Source organism: Leptodactylus fuscus, chromosome 6, assembly GCF_031893055.1.
Source record: "Leptodactylus fuscus isolate aLepFus1 chromosome 6, aLepFus1.hap2, whole genome shotgun sequence".
NCBI classification, from domain to species: Eukaryota; Metazoa; Chordata; class Amphibia; order Anura; family Leptodactylidae; genus Leptodactylus; species Leptodactylus fuscus.
In genome coordinates, this window is record NC_134270.1 from 55,621,675 (window position 1) to 55,644,812 (window position 23,138).

Here is a 23,138-nt window from a genome sequence, read left to right on the forward strand (position 1 = left end):
GAATTTTTGTCTTTCTTTCTGTTCTTTATGCGTGACCAAATGACTGGACCGATCTTCACCAAATTTGGCACACAGATACATCAGGTGTCCGAGAAGGTTTTAGCTTCAACTCTCTTGGATGTACCATTCCTGAGATACAGTATTCCCAAAACAATGACCCCCAAAACCTGCAAGTCTTTCACTCATAATCCAACTGCTGTACACACGGTCACTCCACATGCACACAGCATTACTCCAGGTATATCTAACACTGATATCCAAAATGATATCCAAACTGAGATACACGCATCAGAGGATTAGATACAAAGCTCAGCACACAGTCTCACACGTCGGAAGATTAGATACACAGCTCAGTACACAGTCTGACATGTCAGAGGATTAGATACAAAGCTCAGCACACAGTCTCACACGTCGGAGGATTAGATACACAGATCACCACACAGTCTCACACACCGGAGGATTAGATACACAGCTCAGCACACAGTATCACATGTCGGAGTTTTAGATACACAGCTCAGCACAAATTATCACACATCACAGCTATACTCAAGGATTCATACAGCGTTACTCTAGATATCCATAACAACCGATCGCAGGTTTTTCACTGATATCCAAACTGAGATACACATGATCACATTGTGCTTATGGACACACACACACACACACAACATACAAAATACACCAGTACAAAACTGGGCAATTGTTATGGGGTCACTACACAAACCAAAAATTAAATATACCCGTGTGAAGCTGGGTCCTTGTGCAAGTTATAGTATTTAATTTTATAAAATAAGAATGCTTCCATAAATAGAAGTGTTGATAATTTATTTTTGTCAATTAACAAAATTAAGTGAAACGAACAAAAGAAAAATCTAAATCACATCAATATGGAGCAGGAGTCCTGAAAGTGATGATACGCCCCCGCAGAGCCCTGACCTCCTCATCATCATCCAGTCGTTCTGGGATTACATGAAGAGATCTGTGGTTAGATCTCTCCAAGATAATTGGAACAACGTTCCTGACAATTTCCATCATAAACCACATGAAAGTGTACGTAAAAAGATTGATGGCAGGCAAAGGGTGGTCACACCAAATACTGATAAGACTTAGATTTCTCTTTTGTTCGATTTTCTAAACTTTATAAATTGACAAACAGAAACTTTTACCCTTTTATTTCTTAAGACATTCTTACTCTGCAGCATTTTCTTCCACACCTGCCTTTCCTTTTTCACACCAAGTGGTCTTATACTACCAGTGACAGTGTATTATTGGAGATTTATACTGTGCTTTGTGTAATGATATTTGGATTATAACTAATCCCAGCAACAGAAAGACACCATCTGTATGATGAATAATCCAGTAGCAAGCATTTTATGTACAGTTTATCAGAAATATTATGTTTCTAAATATACTTAGACGCTTTTCTCTCATATTTATCTATAGTAAAATTTATCAGATTAAACATGATTTGTAGTGTTTTTATGTATTTTTTTTATACATTGACAATGATTACACATGATGTATTTTAAAGGCAGTCTTTAGCAGAACCTAGTATATCAATCCTGCCCCGCAGATAGATAGTGTCAGGTCATCTGAACCAAACATCGCCAGGGGTGTAACTTGAGGGGGTGCAGAGGATGCAGTCACACCAGGGCCCAGGAGTCATAGGGGGCCCATAAGCACTGGCATCAGAATTAAGATTGCAGCTTCCATCTGGCCCATAAACCAAGGAGACCACAGATTCCCCTATCCATAAGGATGATTAAACTCCTTAGCATCCGTAACAATCACTATCAAGAATTCGCTGTAGGGGAGAGGTAGGGGGCCCCGGACAAAAGATTGCACCGGGGCCAACAAGACTTTAGTGACGCCACTGAACATCACTGTTTCTTTCAACATACAAATTTGTTATTTGGAGCAACGTCAACACTTTCATTACTCCAAAGAGCTCATCTGCGTAGACAAAACAGTGATATCTCAGCAACAGGGGCAACGATTCACAAGGGAAAAATATCCTTTGAGTCAGGTGACTGTAACCTGTCTATTTGCAGGGCTGAGATTTGGGGACAGACTCCCATTCAATAAAATATGATTTGATGCAATTATATATGTTACATAATAAAATAATAAATAACATATTAAAATAATTATATATATATATATATATATATATATATATATATATATATATATATATATATATATATGGACTGTCCTTAATAGCATAAAAACAATAAATGCATTCATGGCAATCTATTATTTTTATGTATTAAATATAGATTGCATGGCAGGAGGAGAACAGCAGGAAATCTGAGAAACTTCCATTACACAATGAGTAACCTTTATTGAGAGGAAACTAGAAAACTCCTTTAAGAAAACTGAGCTAAACAGACGCCTCCAGACTTTAATACACACATTTAAAGGGGTTTTTACAAAATAGAAATGTAAGGAATATCCATAACAGATTTCAATAAGCCATAAGTGTTTGGGTCCGTCACCCATCAGATTTCTGGATACCTGTCCCTTTGCCATCTTCATTCTTCAGTAGATAAAAAAGCTAAAAAACTGCAGTCAGATACCAAAGTAGAACTACAAGTCACAGAATGCAAATTAAGTCATTGGAAGGTGATTTCTACCACGGAGACTTGTAGTCTCAGAGTTACCCAACCTTGCACTGAATAATTGTAATATATTCTATAATATTGTATTATATTCCTATACTGACCTGCAGTTGTCGCACAAGCTTTCGGGGTGAGTGTTGATCTTTCCCTTGACAGACATCTTACTATGGATCAGGTTCATCTTGCTCTTCAAGGAAGCAGATGACAGAGCTGCAGAGATGAACAAGTCACTTCTACTTGCCGGCTTTTCAGACATGAAGGAAGTTTGAAAGGAGAGGAAAATCCTCTGCAGATCTGATGGATGTACAAGCAACCTTCCCCAGCCGGTGATACAGGACGCTATAGATGTCCCTTGCCAGATGCCACTCAAAGCTGTATGACAAAGGAGCGCAGAGCATCCTATCTAATCTCATTACAGGGCAATTCATTTACATCGGAGCTGGGATTTTACAGAGCTCCAGAAGGGATTATATGGAAGTGATGATGGATGGGATTGATGGAATATAGTAATCAATTATACGCATGATACATATTACACAAGAAGACGAAGAAGAGATAGATGCCCTATATACACTAAGCTTTTGGTGTAGCGTTTTGGTGGCTTCTTTTGGGTAAGCATGCTCTAGGTATGGCATAGGGCGCAGCATAAAGAAAGACACTTGAAAATAGAACAAAAAAAAACAAAAAAACAAACACTCTTGAAATTTTTATCTGTTTAAAGAAAAACTGAAAGAAGTGTTTGTATTAAGGAGGCCTTAGGCAATGGTCACTTTGGGAGAATCTGCAGTGGGCTAACTGGCAGTTAAATAAGACCTTTCCTGTCATGCAGTTTTATATCCCTCTAGAAAGTTGACAGGGCACTGAATTCAACGCACTATGTGCCCCGGGGCTGGAGATATCGGTATAGTTATTTTTGTGCCCATTCAGAAGGGCGTTCCTGACGGTCTAGCTGGGCTGTGAAGAATGATCCCCCCCTCCTGACAGTACTGTCCATAGACATAGCTCTGTACTGTCAGAGGGGGCGTTTCTTACAGCCCAGCCATAATGCTAAACTGTGAACAATGCCCCCCTGACTGTACTCATCCATAGACTAGTACTGGGGGTCATTCTTCACAGCTCAGCATCATCACTGGGTGGTAAGGAATGCCCCCTCTGACAGTACAGAGCTATGGACGAGTATAGTCGGGAGCAAAAAATGGGGCATGACCTAGATTTTAACAGTTCGTGACAACAAACCATCAAAATAATGGTCATGTAAATAGCCCCCATTAACTGACATTGAAATTAATGCTGTCATATGTTGTCCTTTAAAAAAAATAAGCGAACGTCACATACCCATTAATCACAGTCATGTGAATGCAGCCTAAGGGCTTATTCACACCTCCGCTATAAGTGACATCCACATAATCATGGTCAGCATGTAACTCATGTATGCTTTATTTTTAGGTCGCATGCTATCTGTGAATTATCTATTTTTTTACATATGTGAAATTCAGACCAACTTTATTTTACTTTACTGTACAAAGTCTCTGGGTCGGTGAAAAATATCATCCATTAAAGCGAAAGCGGCCATGTGAATAAGCCCTTAGGCTGGAAACACCCATGCAGTGTAAGTGCTTCCTTTGTATTTTCTGTTCACGTTGAATCCGTTTGTGGATTTGGTTAAAAAAAAAAAAAAAAGTATTCAAACCTGCATATGTGATTCCAGCCTAAAGTTAAGGCCCCCACATAGCAAATGCAGGTAAAAAACGCTACAGAAAGAAAAATAAAAGTGCAATGTGTGGAGAGATTAACCATAATCCCACAGTCATATGACTACGTGTTATACTGTATACACAGATATCAATGAAAGATCAGGATGGAGCAGTCCCTGCTTTCTCTATGGAGAGTCGTGCTATTACTGACACCCGACTCCCCTCGTCTGTGAAGCGTTTGCAACGATGTTTTAAAATGTCCTTGTGGAGTAAAACACATTCAATGTGCAAGTAGTTAACCAAACTAGAATGGATCAGGATGTTTACACAAATAGCTCACATTTCTTAATTCATTCTTAGTAACAGATGCAGGATAATAGAGCACAAGAACAAGCTTTGAAGGTGAAAATCATAGGTTCTGTGATACCACAGCTGAGCTCAGACACTGCGCCAGAACTCCTACACTGGAATTACGGCTACTTTTCATCCATTATTGTCTATAAACAGAGTATAAATACATTGTATCACTAGTCCTACCAAAGCCTAGTGTCATTCCTCTGAAAACTGGACATAACCATTATAATACTGCCTACGTACAAAATATACAACTATATATAATACTGCTCCTACGTACAAGAATATAACTACTATAATACTGCTCCCTATGTATAAGAATATAACTACTATAATACAGCTCCCTATGTACAAGAATATAACTACTATAATACTACTCCTATGTACAAGAATATAACTACTATAATACTGCTCCCTATGCACAAGAGTATAACTACTATAATACTGCTCCTATGTACAAGAATATAACTACTATAATACTGCTCCCTATGCACAAGAGTATAACTACTATAATACTGCTCCTATGTACAAGAATATAACTACTATAATACAGCTCCCTATGCACAAGAATATAACTACTATAATACTGCTCCTATGTACAAGAATATAACTACTATAATACAGCTCCGTATGCACAAGAGTATAACTACTATAATACTGCTCCTATGTACAAGAATATAACTACTATAATACAGCTCCCTATGCACAAGAATATAACTACTATAATACTGCTCCTATGTACAAGAATATAACTACTATAATACAGCTCCGTATGCACAAGAGTATAACTACTATAATACTGCTCCTATGTACAAGAATATAACTACTATAATACAGCTCCCTATGCACAAGAATATATCTACTATAATACAGCTCCCTATGTACAAGAATATACACTCACCGGCCACTTTATTAGGTACACCATGCTAGTAACGGGTTAGACCCCCTTTTGCCTTCAGATCTGCCTCAATTCTTCGTGGCATAGATTCAACAAGGTGCTGGAAGCATTCCTCAGAGATTTTTGTCCATATTGACATGATGGCATCACACAGTTGCCGCAGATTTGTCGGCTGCACATCCATGATGCGAATCTCCCGTTCCACCACATCCCAAAGATGCTCTATTGGATTGAGATCTGGTGACTGTGGAGGCCATTGGAGTACAGTGAACTCATTGTCATGTTCAAGAAACCAGTCTGAGATGATTCCAGCTTTATGACATGTCGCATTATCCTGCTGAAAGTAGCCATCAGATGTTGGGTACATTGTGGTCATAAAGGGATGGACATGGTCAGCAACAATACTCAGGTAGGCTTTGGCGTTGCAACGATGCTCAATTGGTACCAAGGGGCCCAAAGAGTGCCAAGAAAATATTCCCCACACCATGACACCACCACCACCAGCCTGAACCGTTGATACAAGGCAGGATGGATCCATGCTTTCATGTTGTTGACGCCAAATTCTGACCCTACCATCCGAATTTTGCAGCTGAAATCGAGACTCATCAGACCAGGCAACGTTTTTCCAATCTTCAATTGTCCAATTTCGATGAGCTTGTGCAAATTGTAGCCTCAGTTTCCTGTTCTTAGCTGAAAGGAGTGGCACCCGGTGTGGTCTTCTGCTGCTGTAGCCCATCTGCCTCAAAGTTCGACGTACTGTGCGTTCAGAGATGCTCTTCTGGCTACCTTGGTTGTAACGGGTGGCTATTTGAGTCACTGTTGCCTTTCTATCAGCTCGAACCATTCTGGCCATTCTCCTCTGACCTCTGGCATCAACAACGCATTTCCGCCCACAGAACTGCCGCTCACTGGATGTTTTTTCTTTTTCGGACCATTCTCTGTAAACCCTAGAGATGGTTGTGCGTGAAAATCCCAGTAGATCAGCAGTTTCTGAAATACTCAGACCAGCCCTTCTGGCACCAACAACCATGCCACGTTCAAAGGCACTCAAATCACCTTTCTTCCCCATACTGATGCTCGGTTTGAACTGCAGGAGATTGTCTTGACCATGTCTACATGCCTAAATGCACTGAGTTGCCGCCATGTGATTGGCTGATTAGAAATTAAGTGTTAACGAGCAGTTGGACAGGTGTACCTAATAAAGTGGCCGGTGAGTGTAACTACTATAATACAGCTCCCTATGCACAAGAATATATCTACTACTAGAGGGAGGACCCGGCTTCGCACGGGTATATTACATTTTATGTTTGTGTAGTGGCCCCATAAGAATTGTCCAATTTTGCACTGGTGTATTTTGTTTTGTTGTTTGTGTGTATGTCCATAAGCGTCATGTGATTATGTGTATCTCATTTTGGATGTCAGTGAAAAACCTGTGATCAGTTGTTATGGATACCTGGAGTAAAGCTGTATCTAATCCTTCCCCGTATAGTACTGTGTTTAGATGCAAGTATCCAATCCTTGTTGGTGTGGTACTGTGTGCAGATGCACATATCTAATCCTCCCCGTGTGGTATTGTGTGAAGAGGCGCGTATCTAATCCTCCAGTAAGTGAAACTGTGTGCAGACGCGCATATCTAATGACTTTGGCGTGCGGTACTGTGTGTAGATGCGCGTATCTAATACTCTGGCGTGTGGTACTGTGTGCAGATGCACGTATCTAATCCTCCCCTGTGTGGTATTGTGTGAAGAGGCGCGTATCTAATCCTACGGCATGTGCAACTGTGTGTAGACGTGGGTATCTAATCCTACGGCATGTGGTACTGTGTGCAGACGTGCGTATCTAATCCTACGGAATTTGGTACTGTGTGCAGACGCGCTTATCTTATCCTCTGGCGTGTGGTACTGTGTGCAGACGCACGTATTTAATCCTCCCCTGTGTGGTATTGTGTGAAGAGGCGCGTATCTAATCCTACGGCGTGTGGAACTGTGTGTAGACACGTGTATCTAATCCTACGGCATGTGGTACTGTGTGTAGACGCACGTATCTAATCCTACGGCATGTGGTACTGTGTGCAGACGCGTGTATCTAATCCTATGGTGTGTACAACTGCGTGAAGACACGTGTATCTAATCCTCCCCTGTGTGGTATTGTGTGAAGAGGCGCGTATCTAAGCCTACGGCATGTGGAACTGTGTGTAGAGACGTGTATCCAATCCCCCGGCATGTGGTACTGTGTGCAGATGCGCATATCTAATCCTATGGCATGTGGTACTGTGTGTAGACGCGCGTATCTAATCCTCCCCTGTGTGATACTGTGTGCTGAGACGCGTATCTAATTCTCTGGCTTGTGGTACTGTGTGCAGAGGCATGTATCTAATCCTCCAAAGTGTGGTACTGTGTGCACACACACGTATCTAATCCTCCCCTGTGTGGTATTGTGTGAAGAGGCGTGTATCTAATCCTTTGGCGTGTGGAACTATGTGTAGATGCGCGTATCTAATCCTACTGCATGTGGTACTGTGTGCAGACGCGTGTATCTAATCCTATGGCATGTACAACTGTGTGCAGATGCGCGTATCTAATCCTCTGGAATGTGGAACAGTGTGCAGACGCGTGTATCTAATCCTATGGCGTGTACAAATGTGTGCAGACGCACGTATCTAATCCTCTGGAGTGTGGAACTGTGTGTAGACGCATGTATCTAATCCTTCGGCATGTGAAACCGTGTGCAGATGCACGTATCTAATCCTTCAGTGTGTGGAACTGTGTGTAGAAGTGCGTATTTAATCCTCTGGTGTGTGGGACTGTGTGCAGACCCGTGTATCTAATCCTCTGGCATGTGATACTGTGTGCTGATCTGTGTATCTAATCCTCTGATGCGTGTATCTCAGTTTGGATATCAGTGTTGTATTGTGCATGTGGAGTGACCGTGTGTATTGCAGTTGGAATATGAGTGAAAGACTTGCAGGTTTGTATTGGCTAAGGGGGAGGGGCACTGTGTTTGGAATGCTGTATCTCAGCAACGGTATGTCCGAGCGAGTTGGAGTCTCGTCTTAAACCTTCCCTGATATCAGAAGTATGTCTGTACCAAATTTGGTGAAGATCGGTCCAGTCGTTTGGTTCGCATTAGAGTACAGACAGACAGACGGACAGACAGACAGACAAGAATTCATTTTTATAAGATAGAGAGATAATACTGCTTCCTATGTACAAGAATATAACTATGTAAGGAGGCGTTCACACTACCGTCAGTGTCCGACAGGTAGTGTCTGCTCCTAGTGTCCGTTCAAAATCTCACGCGGACACTAGCTGTGTCCGTGACACTTGTCATTCATTTAAATGGCGATCGGGTGCGTTGTTTTGCACTCCGTACCCTTCCTTCACTGTCCGTTTGTAAAGATGTCCGACTTTTCAAGCAGACAAAAAAACCCGACATGTAGGTTTTTTCTATCCGCTTGAAAAGTTGAACATCTTTACATGCGGACAGGGAAGGAAGGGCACGGAGTGCAAAAGAACGCACCCGATCGCCATTTAAATAAATGACAAGTGTCACGGACACAACTAGTGTCCGCACCTAATGTCCGTGTGAGATTTTGAATGGACACTAGGCGCGGACACTACCTGTCCGACACTGACGGTAGTGTGAACGCCCCCTAAGTACAAGAGGATATCCTATCCTATGGTCAAGAATGTAGATAAACTGTATTCTTTCCTAGCACAATATAACATAAATATTATCTCCCTATCTTATAAAAATGAATTCTTGTCTGTCTGTCTGTCTGTTCTCTAATGCGAACCAAACGACTGGACCGATCTTCACCAAATTTGGTACAGAGATACTTCAGATATCCGGGAAGGTTTAAGACGAGACTCCAACTCGCTCGGACATACCGTTGCTGAGATACAGCATTCCAAACACAGTGCCCCCCCACCCTTAGCCAATACAAACCTGCAAGTCTTTCACTCATATTCCAACTGCAATACACACGGTCACTCCACATGCACAATACAACACTGATATCCAAACTGAGATACACGCATCAGAGGATTAGATACACAGATCAGCACACAGTATCACACGCCAGAGGATTAGATATACGGGTCTCCACACAGTCCCACACACCAGAGGATTAAATACGCATTTCTGACACAGTTCAACACACTGAAGGATTTGATACGTGCGTCTGCACACGGTTCCACATGCCGAAGGATTAGATACAGGCGTCTACACACAGTTCCACACTCCAGAGGATTAGATACGTGTGTCTGCACACATTTGTACACGCCATAGGATTAGATACATGCGTCTGCACAGAGTACCACATGCCGTAGGATTAGATACACGCGTCTACACACAGTTCCACATTCCAGAGGATTAGATACGCGCGTCTGCACACAGTTGTACACGCCATAGGATTAGATAAACGCGTCTGCACACAGTACCACATGCAGTAGGATTAGATACGTGCATCTACACATAGTTCCACACGCCAAAGGATTAGATACGCGCCTCTTCACACAATACCACACAGGGGAGGATTAGATACGTGTGTGTGCACACAGTACCACACTTTGGAGGATTAGATACATGCCTCTGCACACAGTACCACAAGCCAGAGAATTAGATACGCGTCTCAGCACACAGTATCACACGGGGGAGGATTAGATACACGTCTCAGCACACAGTATCACACTGGGGAGGATTAGATACGCGTGTTTGCACACAGTACCACACGGGGGAGGATTAGCTACGCGCGTCCACACACAGTACCACATGCCATAGGATTAGATACACGCATCTGCACACAGTACCACATGCCGGGGGATTGGATACACGCGTCTACACACAGTTCCACACGCCGTAGGTTTAGATACGCGCCTCTTCACACAATACCACACAGGGGAGGATTAGATACACGTGTCTTCACACAGTTGTACACGCCATAGGATTAGATACACGCATCTGCACACAGTACCACATGCCGTAGGATTAGATACGCGCGTCTACACACAGTACCACATGCTGTAGGATTAGATACACGTGTCTGCACACCGTACCACATGCCGTAGGATTAGATACGTGCCTCTTCAAACAATACCACACAGGGGAGGATTAAATACGTGCGTCTGCACTCAGTACCACACGCAGGAGGATTAGATAAGCGTGTCTGCACACAGTACCAAATTCCGTAGGATTAGATACGCACGTCTGCACACAGTAACACATGCCGTAGGATTAGATACCCAGGTCTACACACAGTTCCACATGCCGTAGGATTAGATACGCACCTGTTCACACAATACCGCACAGGGGAGGATTAGACACGTGCATCTGCACACATTACCACACGCCAGAGTATTAGATACGCGCATCTGCACACAGTACCGCAAGCCAGATTCATTAGATATGCGCGTCTGCACACAGTTTCACTTACTGGAGGATTAGATACGCGCTTCTTCACACAATACCACACGGGGAGGATTAGATATGTGCATCTGCACACAGTACCACACCAACAAGGATTGGATACTTGCATCTAAACACAGTACTACACAGGGAAGGATTAGATACAGCTTTACTCCAGGTATCCATAACAACTGATCACAGGTTTTTCACTGACATCCAAAATGAGATACACATAATCACATGACGCTTATGGACATACACACAAACAACATACAAAATACATCAGTGCAAAACTGGACAATTCTTAAGGGGCCACTACACAAACATAAAATGTACCCGTGCGAAGCCGGGTCCTCCCTCTAGTAATTTTATATATATTAAAAAAAACAACAAGGAAAAAAAACACCACTAAATCACATGTTTTAAAAGGTCAGATTTAATTAAATACAAATTTTACAAAAAAAACAAAACCTCAAACCAAACAATCTCATCTTCAATCATCAGGGATTTTGCTACTTGTAGTCCTTGGCTTGCATTAGATACGATTATTGTGATCACTGTATTCACAACTATTCACAAAATAAATTTACACTGGATTTCACTGCAATCTTTTTCACCAATCATAGACATTTTCGGATCAGACTTACTATTGAGCCTATTGCTTTACTGGTAATAAGGGACCAAGCGGAGGTACATTATACGCCATACCTCACCTTGGCCCCTTAGTTGCTAGCACTGAGAGGCGGTATTCTTATTAACCCTTCACACTGTGCATAGAATAGACAGAGTTACCAATGCTTTGCAGAGAATCTACAGATCTTGATACACAGAAATATGAAAGGTCACACAACCATTTTGGTTACACTGTACGTTGGATAGTTCGGGTCCAGTAGCCGAGTAACTTCTTCTTGTTGAGCTGGGGGGTTTGTCTCATTATGTGTTGTCAGACACTCTCATCTTCCTGTTTAACCAATAAGACATATTATTATTACAGCTTAGCTAAAACCATTATGACTACCAGCTATAAACTGATCATATTGGGGGGGGGGGGGGCGCGATTTATTGTACTTACTAGAGGACTGCATACTGCGGCTCTCCAGCTACACTACATCTCCAAGCATGCCCTCACTACTTATAAGTTACATATTCACAATCCGCATCTTGTCACCTAACCAGGCGTTGGAGAATTTGGGGGGGGCTTTACCATCAGGGCTGTGAAATCATAACCAATTTGGGGGGAACTAGAGTCGGAAAAAAGTTACTGACCCCAACCTTAAAATAAAATTATGAATTATATTATTATACAATTATTAACACTGTAATACTGTATAATGAATTAGATGTATAGCTTGTTACATATTTACTTTCATAGGAATTCAATCACTGGCTTTTTAAAGGGATTTTATTAGAGATGAGCGAACAGTGTTCTATCGAACACATGTTCGATCGGATATCAGGGTGTTCGCCATGTTCGAATCGAATCGAACACCACGTGGTAAAGTGCGCCAAAATTCGATTCCCCTCCCACCTTCCCTGGCGCCTTTTTTGCACCAATAACAGCGCAGGGGAGGTGGGACAGGAACTACGACACCGGGGGCATTGAAAAAAATTGGAAAAAGTCATTGGCTGCCGAAATCAGGTGACCTCCATTTTAGACGAATAGTGGATTTCAAATCCGGGTCATATGAGAATGTGAACTTTGTGACTATGAGACAGGGATAGCTGTACAGGCAGGGATAGCTAGGGATAACCTTTATTTAGGGGGGAATGTTATTAAAAATAACTTTTTGGGGCTCTATCGGGTGTGTAATTGTGATTTTTGTGAGATAAACTTTTTCCCATAGGGATGCATTGGCCAGCGCTGATTGGCCGAATTCCGTACTCTGGCCAATCAGTGCTGGCCAATGCATTCTATTAGCTTGATGAAGCAGAGTGTGCACAAGGGTTCAAGCGCACCCTCGGCTCTGATGTAGGAGAGCCGAGGGTGCACTTGAACCCTTGTGCACCCTCAGCTCTGCTACATCAGAGCCGAGGGTGCGCTTGAACCCTTGTGCACACTCTGCTTCATCAAGCTAATAGAATGCATTGGCCAGCGCTGATTGGCCAATGTATTCTATTAGCCTGATGAAGTAGAGCTGAATGTGTGTGCTAAGCACACACATTCAGCTCTACTTCATCGGGCTAATAGAATGCATTGGCCAGCGCTGATTGGCCAGAGTACGGAACTCGACCAATCAGCGCTGGCTCTGCTGGAGGAGGCGGAGTCTAAGATCGCTCCACACCAGTCTCCATTCAGGTCCGACCTTAGACTCCGCCTCCTCCGGCAGAGCCAGCGCTGATTGGCCGAAGGCTGGCCAATGCATTCCTATGCGAATGCAGACTTAGCAGTGCTGAGTCAGTTTTGCTCAACTACACATCTGATGCACACTCGGCACTGCTACATCAGATGTAGCAATCTGATGTAGCAGAGCCGAGGGTGCACTAGAACCCCTGTGCAAACTCAGTTCACGCTAATAGAATGCATTGGCCAGCGCTGATTGGCCAATGCATTCTATTAGCCCGATGAAGTAGAGCTGAATGTGTGTGCTAAGCACACACATTCAGCACTGCTTCATCACGCCAATACAATGCATTAGCCAGTGCTGATTGGCCAGACTACGGAATTCGGCCAATCAGCGCTGGCTCTGCTGGAGGAGGCGGAGTCTAAGGTCGGACCTGAATGGAGACTGGTGTGGAGCGATCTTAGACTCCGCCTCCTCCAGCAGAGCCAGCGCTGATTGGTCGAGTTCCGTACTCTGGCCAATCAGCGCTGGCCAATGCATTCTATTAGCCCGATGAAGTAGAGCTGAATGTGTGTGCTTAGCACACACATTCAGCTCTACTTCATCAGGCTAATAGAATACATTGGCCAATCAGCGCTGGCCAATGCATTCTATTAGCTTGATGAAGCAGAGTGTGCACAAGGGTTCAAGCGCACCCTCGGCTCTGATGTAGCAGAGCTGAGGGTGCACAAGGGTTCAAGTGCACCCTCGGCTCTCCTACATCAGAGCCGAGGGTGCGCTTGAACCCTTGTGCACCCTCAGCTCTGCTACATCAGAGCCGAGGGTGCGCTTGAACCCTTGTGCACACTCTGCTTCATCAAGCTAATAGAATGCATTGGCCAGCGCTGATTGGCCAGAGTACGGAATTCGGCCAATCAGCGCTGGCTCTGCTGGAGGAGGCGGAGTCTAAGATCGCTCCACACCAGTCTCCATTCAGGTCCGACCTTAGACTCCGCCTCCTCCAGCAGAGCCAGCGCTGATTGGCCGAATTCCGTACTCTGGCCAATCAGCACTGGCTAATGCATTGTATTGGCGTGATGAAGCAGTGCTGAATGTGTGTGCTTAGCACACACATTCAGCTCTACTTCATCGGGCTAATAGAATGCATTGGCCAGCGCTGATTGGCCGAATTCCGTACTCTGGCCAATCAGCACTGGCTAATGCATTGTATTGGCGTGATGAAGCAGTGCTGAATGAGTGTGCTTAGCACACACATTCAGCTCTACTTCATCGGGCTAATAGAATGCATTGGCCAATCAGCGCTGGCCAATGCATTCTATTAGCGTGAACTGAGTTTGCACAGGGGTTCTAGTGCACCCTCGGCTCTGCTACATCAGATTGCTACATCTGATGTAGCAGTGCCGAGTGTGCATCAGATGTGTAGTTGAGCAAAACTGACTCAGCACTGCTAAGTCTGCATTCGCATAGGAATGCATTGGCCAGCCTTCGGCCAATCAGCGCTGGCTCTGCCGGAGGAGGCGGAGTCTAAGGTCGGACCTGAATGGAGACTGGTGTGGAGCTATCTTAGACTCCGCCTCCTCCAGCAGAGCCAGCGCTGATTGGTCGAGTTCCGTACTCTGGCCAATCAGCACTGGCCAATGCATTTCTATGGGGAAAAGTTAGCTTGCGAAAATCGCAAACTGACAGGGATTTCCATGAAATAAAGTGACTTTTATGCCCCCAGACATGCTTCCCCTGCTGTCCCAGTGTCATTCCAGAGGTGTTGGCATCATTTCCTGGGGTGTCATAGTGGACTTGGTGACCCTCCAGACACGAATTTGGGTTTCCCCCTTAACGAGTTTATGTTCCCCATAGACTATAATGGGGTTCGAAACCCATTCGAACACTCGAACAGTGAGCGGCTGTTCGAATCGAATTTCGAACCTCGAACATTTTAGTGTTCGCTCATCTCTAGATTTTATCATTAAAATCACATTTTTTGTTCTGAACACGTAGGAATAGCCTTAAGAAAGGCCATTCTTCTCCTACCTTTAGATGTCTTCTCTGCACCACCATTTGGTAGAAATCCTGGGGTTTTTTTCGGTACGCAAATGAGTTCTCTCGAACAGCACTAGGGCCGTCCCCAATGTTGCGAGAGAACTCTGTCCAGCGCCGCTTCCATCTTCTTCAGGAACGGCCTCTTCACGTGTCTTCTTCTGTCCTGGGTTTCAATCTTCTGGGCCTTGGGCAGAGCAGAGTGGGCATGCCCGCGTCTACAAGGAAAATGGCTGCTTACACAGTAAGTTGGTGTAAGCAGCCATTTTCTTGTTGCTATGGGCATGCGCAGTCTGCTCTGCCCAAGGCCCAGAAGATTGCAACCCTGGGTGGAAGAAGACACAGGGAGAGGCCGTTCCAGAAGAAGATGGAAGCGGCGTTGAAGATTTCTCTCGCAGCATTGGGAACGCCCCCAGCACTGTTTGAGCGCTAGAGACCGCCCCCAGTGCTGCAAGAGAACTCATTTTCATTCCGAAGAAAACCGAGATTTCTATCGAACAGCGGCGCGGAGAAGACATCTAAAGGTAGGAGAAGAATAACCTTTCTTAAGGCTATTCCTATGTGTTAGGGACAAAAAAATGTCATTTTAATGATTGAATCCCTTTAATGCCTTAGAGAAGCTTCTGCCTCATAAAGTGTCTCCCATTCATTCCAATGGGAGTCATACAGTGGGAGGAAAAAAAAATTGTCATGATCATCATTAAATGGATTCCACCCATTGAAATGAATAGCAGAAGGGAAAAACAAACACACTAGTGCTTTTTGCAGCATTTTTTCCTGCATCCCATTCATTTCTTTGAAAGGTGGAATCCACTTGAAGACAGGTCATGATAATTCGGTTACTGACTCCCACTGAAAAGAATGGGAGAGTTCTGAGACATCTTTTGAATAGGATTCCACCTCAAAATCCACCTTTTAAATCCATTGTGGACAAACCATTACTTACAACCATGGTTGTCAGAAATTTATGAAGATGTTGGACTGTGAAAAAAAATAAAGTATTCAGATTCAGCCTAGCAACTGTACATTGCTGCTTTCCAGGAGGACAGAGATTGTCCAAATTCTAATGGAAGTTCCCAAAGGCAGGGGAAGAGTTAAAGTAACAAACCAGCACCAGTCCTCCCCACCGGGATCTGTTCACAAGGCTAGTTTGTTGTGCCACATATTCCTAAGGCCAATGAATGGCTTGGCTGATAGATATAAGGACACATCACCATTGTAAACACATCTCAGCGAGAAAAACCAGTACTCAATGCAGGAAGACAGGTATTTAATTACAGGTTGTTTGGTTATTTTAACTATTTCCCTACATTTAAGCATTATTATAACTTAGACAAGAAATTAAGGAGATATTTGCAGCATTTTATAACTATGGTAGAACTCAGCGGCGGTGTACAGATCCTGAGTTACAGCCTGTGTTATACTCCAGAGCTGTACTCTCTATTCTGTCTGGAGAATCACTGTGTACATATATTTCTTATCCTATACTAATTCGGGGTTACAGCCTGTATTCTGCTAGTGGAGTCACTGTGTACATGGATTGCTTATCCTATACAGATTCTGCAGGATTCAGGTCTAGCATCCCCACCTGTCCAGTGTCTGCACACAGCTTGGCCTGGCGAGTGCATTCTATGACATGTACTATTTATTCCAGGCTTTGTACAGTAGTGTCATGTTGGACTAGCTTCCCCTTCATTATATAAGCCCAGCTGAACTGTGGCGTGACTTGCTGACTATTTCCTAGAACAACCAACAGACCTGTTAATGTAGGGCTGGACTATAATACAGGCTGTAACTTTGGATCATAAGTAATGATGGATTTGCAAAGCTTGTGTTATGTTTCTAACTAAGGCTCAGCTTCCATTTATACCAGAAGCCACAACGCCCTGCCAGATCTGTCCTAGGACAGGAACCACCACAGCACAGAGCAAGTTACTTCTTTAGCCAAAAATCTGCAACTGGAGAAAAGTAAGGGGGCATTCACATGGAGTAAAGTGGCGCTGATTCTGCCACAATAACTCGCAGCAGAATCAGCGCTGATAGAACCCAGTGAACTCAATGGGAATCTTTTTGTCTTCTGTGCGGAACACATTGAAATTAATGGGTTAAAAAGCCTCCAATTGATTTCAATGTGTTCCTCTTTTTATCACCGCTAATTCTGCCGCGAGTTATCAAGGTAGAATCAGCGCCACTTTACTCCGTGTGAACGCCCCCTTAGGAAACCCCATACATGTTACATGGTCAGTTTGTCCTGACATAAATCTAATGTATATGGCTATCTTACGAATCAGAAGGAGGAACATGCATGGAACCCGATTAGTTGTTTACACCAAGGCGATATTCTTAACACTTATATCTAATAAAAATGATAAACTAAGCAAATCAAACCCATCCACACCAGATTTATTGTAAAAATATACCAACTTGCCAAAACCAGCAAAAGAAAACCTAAAAGTTTCCACAGAAAAAGCAGAGACAAGTGAATTCAAAGCGACACCTGATAGAGGAAGATGATGATAGGAAGGCTCGGCTTATCCCTAATAATCCCAACTCCTACCCACAATGCACAGCTAGCTCAATATTCAAGATTGACCCTCATGTGAACCAGTAGCTTTGGCCAGTCTGGTTCTAAATACCACACATGCATCTCAATATTCAGAGATAACATAGGAAAAATCTCATTTTCTCATGTACATAGAGTTTTTTTTGTTTTTTTTTAACAGGTAGCAACACAAGGTGACATGGCAGCCAAAGTGCAAGGCAGGGCAGGTCCACTAAGACTGAAGGAAGGTCCTTGTTATATCCCAAAAGTGCATCATCTGCAGTCTTGTATTCCAGGGAACATAGAAAATATTCTACATTGTCTCAGTGCTTTTTATTTTTATGGAAACTGAGCAACCCACCACCACATGCACACATCACACAAGATCCCCAATCCGCAGGCTGCGTCAGCTTGGCAAAGCATGGCTAGCAGTAAGAAGGGCAGTGCTGATCTAAGAAGCAGCCAATGTTATACCTTACTCCTGAAGAGGGGCTTGGCGCCCGGCCCACAGTACTCATTGTAAATGAGCTTAAACAGGAAGAGGTGGAAGAGGGTGATGAGGGAGGCCACGCTGAACCAGAAGAGAAATGGCAGGCCTGGGAACTGTTTGGCCATGTGCTCTTCATGGCCTAGGATCTCCTTCAGGTGAAGGGTATGCCTCAAGTCCTGCAGGTGGGTCAATTCTGTTGAGATGTAAAGTAAAGGAGTTATGGGCTGGGTGACCAGCACAGGGAATGTGTGTCCACGGATTTCAGAGGTCAGCTCTACTGGTTCATTCAAACACCCGGCCTCACAGGCGTAAAGTTTCACCAACTTGTCTTGGAACTTCACCGAGACATGCAGAAATGGCTTCTCTTCTTGGTCGAGGAGGACGGCCAGGTTGATAAGGTCCTTGTTATAATGGATGCCTCGTAGGGAGTAGCTGTTGTGAAGAACATGAGGGTCAGATAGGAACTGAAGATGGTTTTCAGTGAATTGTAGGCCACCGAAGCTCAGCATCATCCCCTGCATGAGTCCGTGGGCACCGGCCAATACCAGGCTTTTACAACCTCTCTTCTGTAGGGTCAATTTCCACAGCTCCCAGAGTTGTAGAAGCTGCGTAATCCCGCTCAGCTTACTAGGCCATAGATTCTCTGCATGCATAGTAGCGTGGCCGCTAAAGCAATGGTCAGCATAATTTAGAGACAGCTCCATTTTATCTCGTTCCTCATTACTTATAAGGGGATCCAACAGAGGAGCCGGGGAACAAGAAAGAATGTAGTAAAGTGTGACGTTGATGGTATCACTGGATGGAGTATGAGCATCCTTGATCTTCCTCATTTCAATGCCTGAAAAACACACAAAATAAATGATGTTCTAGATTAGGAATATTTGTAGTTGTGCGCCTGAGAAGGGAAACTTATTATCAAGAACTCCGGAGTGCCATTTTTTGTGGAGAGCTGGTGCTTTTTCATCATTGTTCACCATACGGGATAATTCATTTAGATGTTGTGATATAATTATATTTATCGTTTAGATACTTTATATGTACAATGGGAAAACGGGGGGAGGGGGGGGCAGTACTGCAGTGAAATGTGCTTGTGACATTAATGGGGGTTTTCCCTACTATAGCAAGTTATTACCCATCAACAGGATGAATCATAACTTTCAGATTACTGGGGATCCAAGTGACAGGAGCCCCACTGATCATGAGAACAGAGACCGGTTTCCCTCATTGGAGCACTGATGTTCCTTGTCGTGAACAGAGCTGATATGTTCCTGTCAATAATATTAGAGATAATTATATAAGACTTTATAGAAGAATGCTATGAGTCAGGGCTCACGTCAATTATATAAGCATATCTTCACTACACCCAGCCAGTAGTCAGATGTCTTTGTAGGCTCCATCCAGCTTGTATAGTACACAAAAAAGATTATGCCTGTTACCAGCTAGAACTGGGAACTATCTCCTGTGCCTCTTCAAACTGGATAGAGCTAGTGAATATGTGCCATCTTTCACCAGACGTTTACACAAAACAAAGCTTAATGATGCAATAACATGTTTCAAGACCCATTGATATACCATTATATGAAATAAGAGATTAACATATATATGTCCCAGGGAGAAGAATTCTTCAAAAATTGCTTATAGGGGGTTAAAACAAAAAGGGGGCATGTCATGGAATTTCTTGTGTGTGACAATACCCCTAGGCCAGACTGTAGAGGGATTGGAGAGATGAAAGTATCTGTTTAATGCATTATGCACCGTTTAATAATTTTTCTTTTCAGAAAAACGCTTTAAAGGCTAAGGCCCCATGTTGCAGAAACAGCTTCTTTTATTGCAGATTTTGCTGTGGGTTTTTGAGCCAAAGTCAGGAGCGGATTTAACAGAAGGGAAACATCTAAGAGCTTGCTTAATATCTTCTATTCCTATTCAATCCACTTATTACTTTGGTTCAAAAACCTGCAACAAAAAATAAGCTGTGTTTCCGCAATGTGGAGCCTAAGTAGGACTATGACAACTCAGAGGTTACGTAAAGCCGTGAAATAAGTCATGTGCGGCAGCCACATGTGGACACAACCTCTCCCACATGCAGCTATGTTACAATATGGGGTTATTTTGCCCTTTGATAACCATCCAATAGTTTAAAGATTAAATAGATACTACAGATCTTACCTGAAACAAATAAGTCAGACCATATCTGCTGGTGCTCATTGTAGAGATCATCAGCCCTCATGCGCATCACCTCCAGCATCTCTTTCTTCGCTGATTCTCGTAACTTACTGAAGCTTTCTTCCAACTTTGCCAAATCTATGGGTTCTGAAGTATAGACGACAGAGAGAACAGTTTCATCAAATTCAGACTTGGGGCTGACCTGCAAACGGTTCACTAGCTTTTTCGTCGCGATCACAACCAGAATACTTTTTCCATCTTCTAAGGACACCCGTCCAGAGGAGAGAATGAACTGTCTGTCCTGCACCTTCTCTATGCTGGTAGAAAACTTGGCTCCAGTGAGCGGCTTCTGGGAAGAAATATCAAAAGCCACCACTTTCTCGCTGGGGTTGGAGATATGGATTCTTTGAATGTAGAGGTGAGGTCGGCTCCTGTGGGCAAAGTATTCTTCACGGACAGATATGCAGTCACGGTGGGATTCTGTCAGCTCCATTTGCAGACAGCGAACTGTCCTTATCAAACCTTCTCTATAAAACACAGCAGCGGCATGGACTTCTGCCACTGCCCCTGAATTCTTCACATGTGTCACGGGAGAATAATCCGTCATGCGGAACGGTACAGTGGCGGAAGACACCCATAAATTATTCTTGTGGACATCAACAAGCATAAATCCATTCCCAACCATGGCTGGTCCCTGAAATTTGGATTCCTCTCCTGGGAAAGAGACCATCATTAAGTCTCCCTTGTCCGACAACGTCTTCCATTGTTTAGTCTGGGTATGCAGGCAAGCCCCAGGGCCACTTCGAGGCTCACCCGAATGCCACAAGGATCTTAGCAGGGATCCAGGAGACAGGTACCAGTAGATTATCAGAAGAAAACCCAGAGCAGCAAGGATGCGGCGAGCCCAGCTGCTGGACAGCAGTCCTGGGAAACTTTTGAGCCTTTGATGTAACCACATCTGGGATTTAGTCCAGTGGTGACTTCTTAAGAAATAAAGGTTTGGAGGAGGAAAATGGAAGAGGAAGGGGGTTAAATCACCAGGTCATGTGTCAAAGACTGTGGGGCATTGTGGGCAAGAAGAGCAAAAGGCTCAAAAATGTTCATACTACCAGCATCACTGCAGTACAGGCCATGAGTGATCACCAACAAGACCCCCACCCTAGGAAATATGTCAGATACCGGTATATATTATAAGCTAGCCACCACGGAAAGTGAGGAGAAAGCCACCTAACACCACAATCTGACCTCTAGACTGACTTCTGACCTCTAGACCACCACTTTACACTGACCTCCGAGCTCTACAGCACCAGCTTACACTGACCTCTAGCCCACCACCTTAGACTGACCTCGGACTTCTAGAGCAACACCTTACGCTGACCTCTGGACCAACAACTTACACTGACTAGATCAACACCTTACACTGACCACAAAGCTCTAGACCACCAACTTAGACTGACCTACGACCTCTTGACCAACACCTTAGACTGACCTCGCACTTCTAGAGCAGCACCTTACACTGACCTCCAACCTCTAGACCAACATCTTACATTGACCCCTGACCTCTCTAGCAACCTTTTATATAGTGACCCCCGACCACCTAATGCTGACCTCTACAGTAACACTGGGGCTATAAATGAGCAGCTACCACATAGGACCCCCTGGTACCTGCGCCCACCTATACCCCGATCTCTCAAGTGTCACTGCCTCCTATAGGTAGCCGCATACAGACCACTCACCAGCCCAGACCCCCCGCCCACCGCGCACTCACAGCACACGTATGATGCCAGGTGTCACCTTCTTCCTCATCCTCCTCTGTCACTAGCAGTTGTCACCACAACAACACGGAAGTGTCACCGGTCCCCGCCAGTTATCGCGGTAACTATGTCGGTCCCAGCATCCTCCCCTGTCAGAGGTGTACATCACATGATAGTCACATGCGCCTGGCGGGGGCGGGGCTTGTCACGTGACAGCGTCTGCTCACGTCGTCAGAGCTGTCAGTGACACCCAGCGCCTGTAGAGGTCACACCGGAGCATGACACGTGTAGCCGGACGCCAGAGCTCGCTGTCTATGATAGTGGTTAGGCTGAGGCTGGCCTATTCATTCTGCTGTAGCATCAGCCTGCTGGGTAATACGACCACAGCTGCTAGCTGACATTTGTCCTTAAAGAAGTCTATATCTGGCTTTGTATTGTCTACACCAGGGGTAGGGGACGTACGGCTCTCCAGCTGTTGCAAAACTACAACTCCCAGCATGCATACTGGCTCTGCTGTTCTTGGAACTCCCATGGAAGTGAATAGAGCATGATGGGAATTGTAGTTTCACAGCAGCTGGAGAGCCGAAGATTCCCTACCCCTGGTCTACAAGACCTCTGCTTGCTGTAAGTGAATGGCAATTTTATCTAAAAGCTGCACATAGTTCAGGGGCGCCAGGTGCTGGTGTTCCAGGGGGCTCCAATAAACCATTGTTATCTATATAGATACAGATTGATGGAAAGTGGCAGTGATAGAAACCGTATGTATAGTGTGCGCGCCTAATACAGTCCAAAGCTGAGGGTTTGTTACTGTTGTATCTGGTCTAGACACTTAGGCCTGGTTCACATCTGCGTTCAGTATTCCGTTAAGGGAGTCTGCTTGGGAACCCCCCCCCCCTTCCC

At 44.2% G+C, this 23,138-nt stretch overlaps 1 protein-coding gene across 3 annotated transcripts; it reads right to left on the reverse strand.

The window, feature by feature from the left end:
* Positions 1–11,408: 11,408 nt before the first annotated feature.
* KIAA2013 (KIAA2013 ortholog) lies at positions 11,409–22,412 on the reverse strand. 3 transcript variants are annotated; one of them, XM_075279998.1, is made up of 4 exons: positions 21,995–22,412; positions 20,488–21,851; positions 18,306–19,159; positions 11,409–11,934 (listed from the first exon to the last, which is right to left on the reverse strand). In XM_075279998.1, exons 2-4 carry the CDS (start codon positions 21,440–21,442, stop codon positions 11,917–11,919), a joined length of 1,827 nt encoding a protein of 608 aa, XP_075136099.1. In that variant the 5' UTR covers positions 21,443–21,851; positions 21,995–22,412; the 3' UTR covers positions 11,409–11,916. The 3 variants fall into 3 exon arrangements, with proteins under 3 accessions (XP_075136099.1, XP_075136101.1, XP_075136100.1); XM_075280000.1 differs by having other exon boundaries at positions 20,488–21,773; positions 21,974–22,412; XM_075279999.1 differs by having other exon boundaries at positions 20,488–21,761; positions 21,963–22,412.
* Positions 22,413–23,138: the final 726 nt, after the last annotated feature.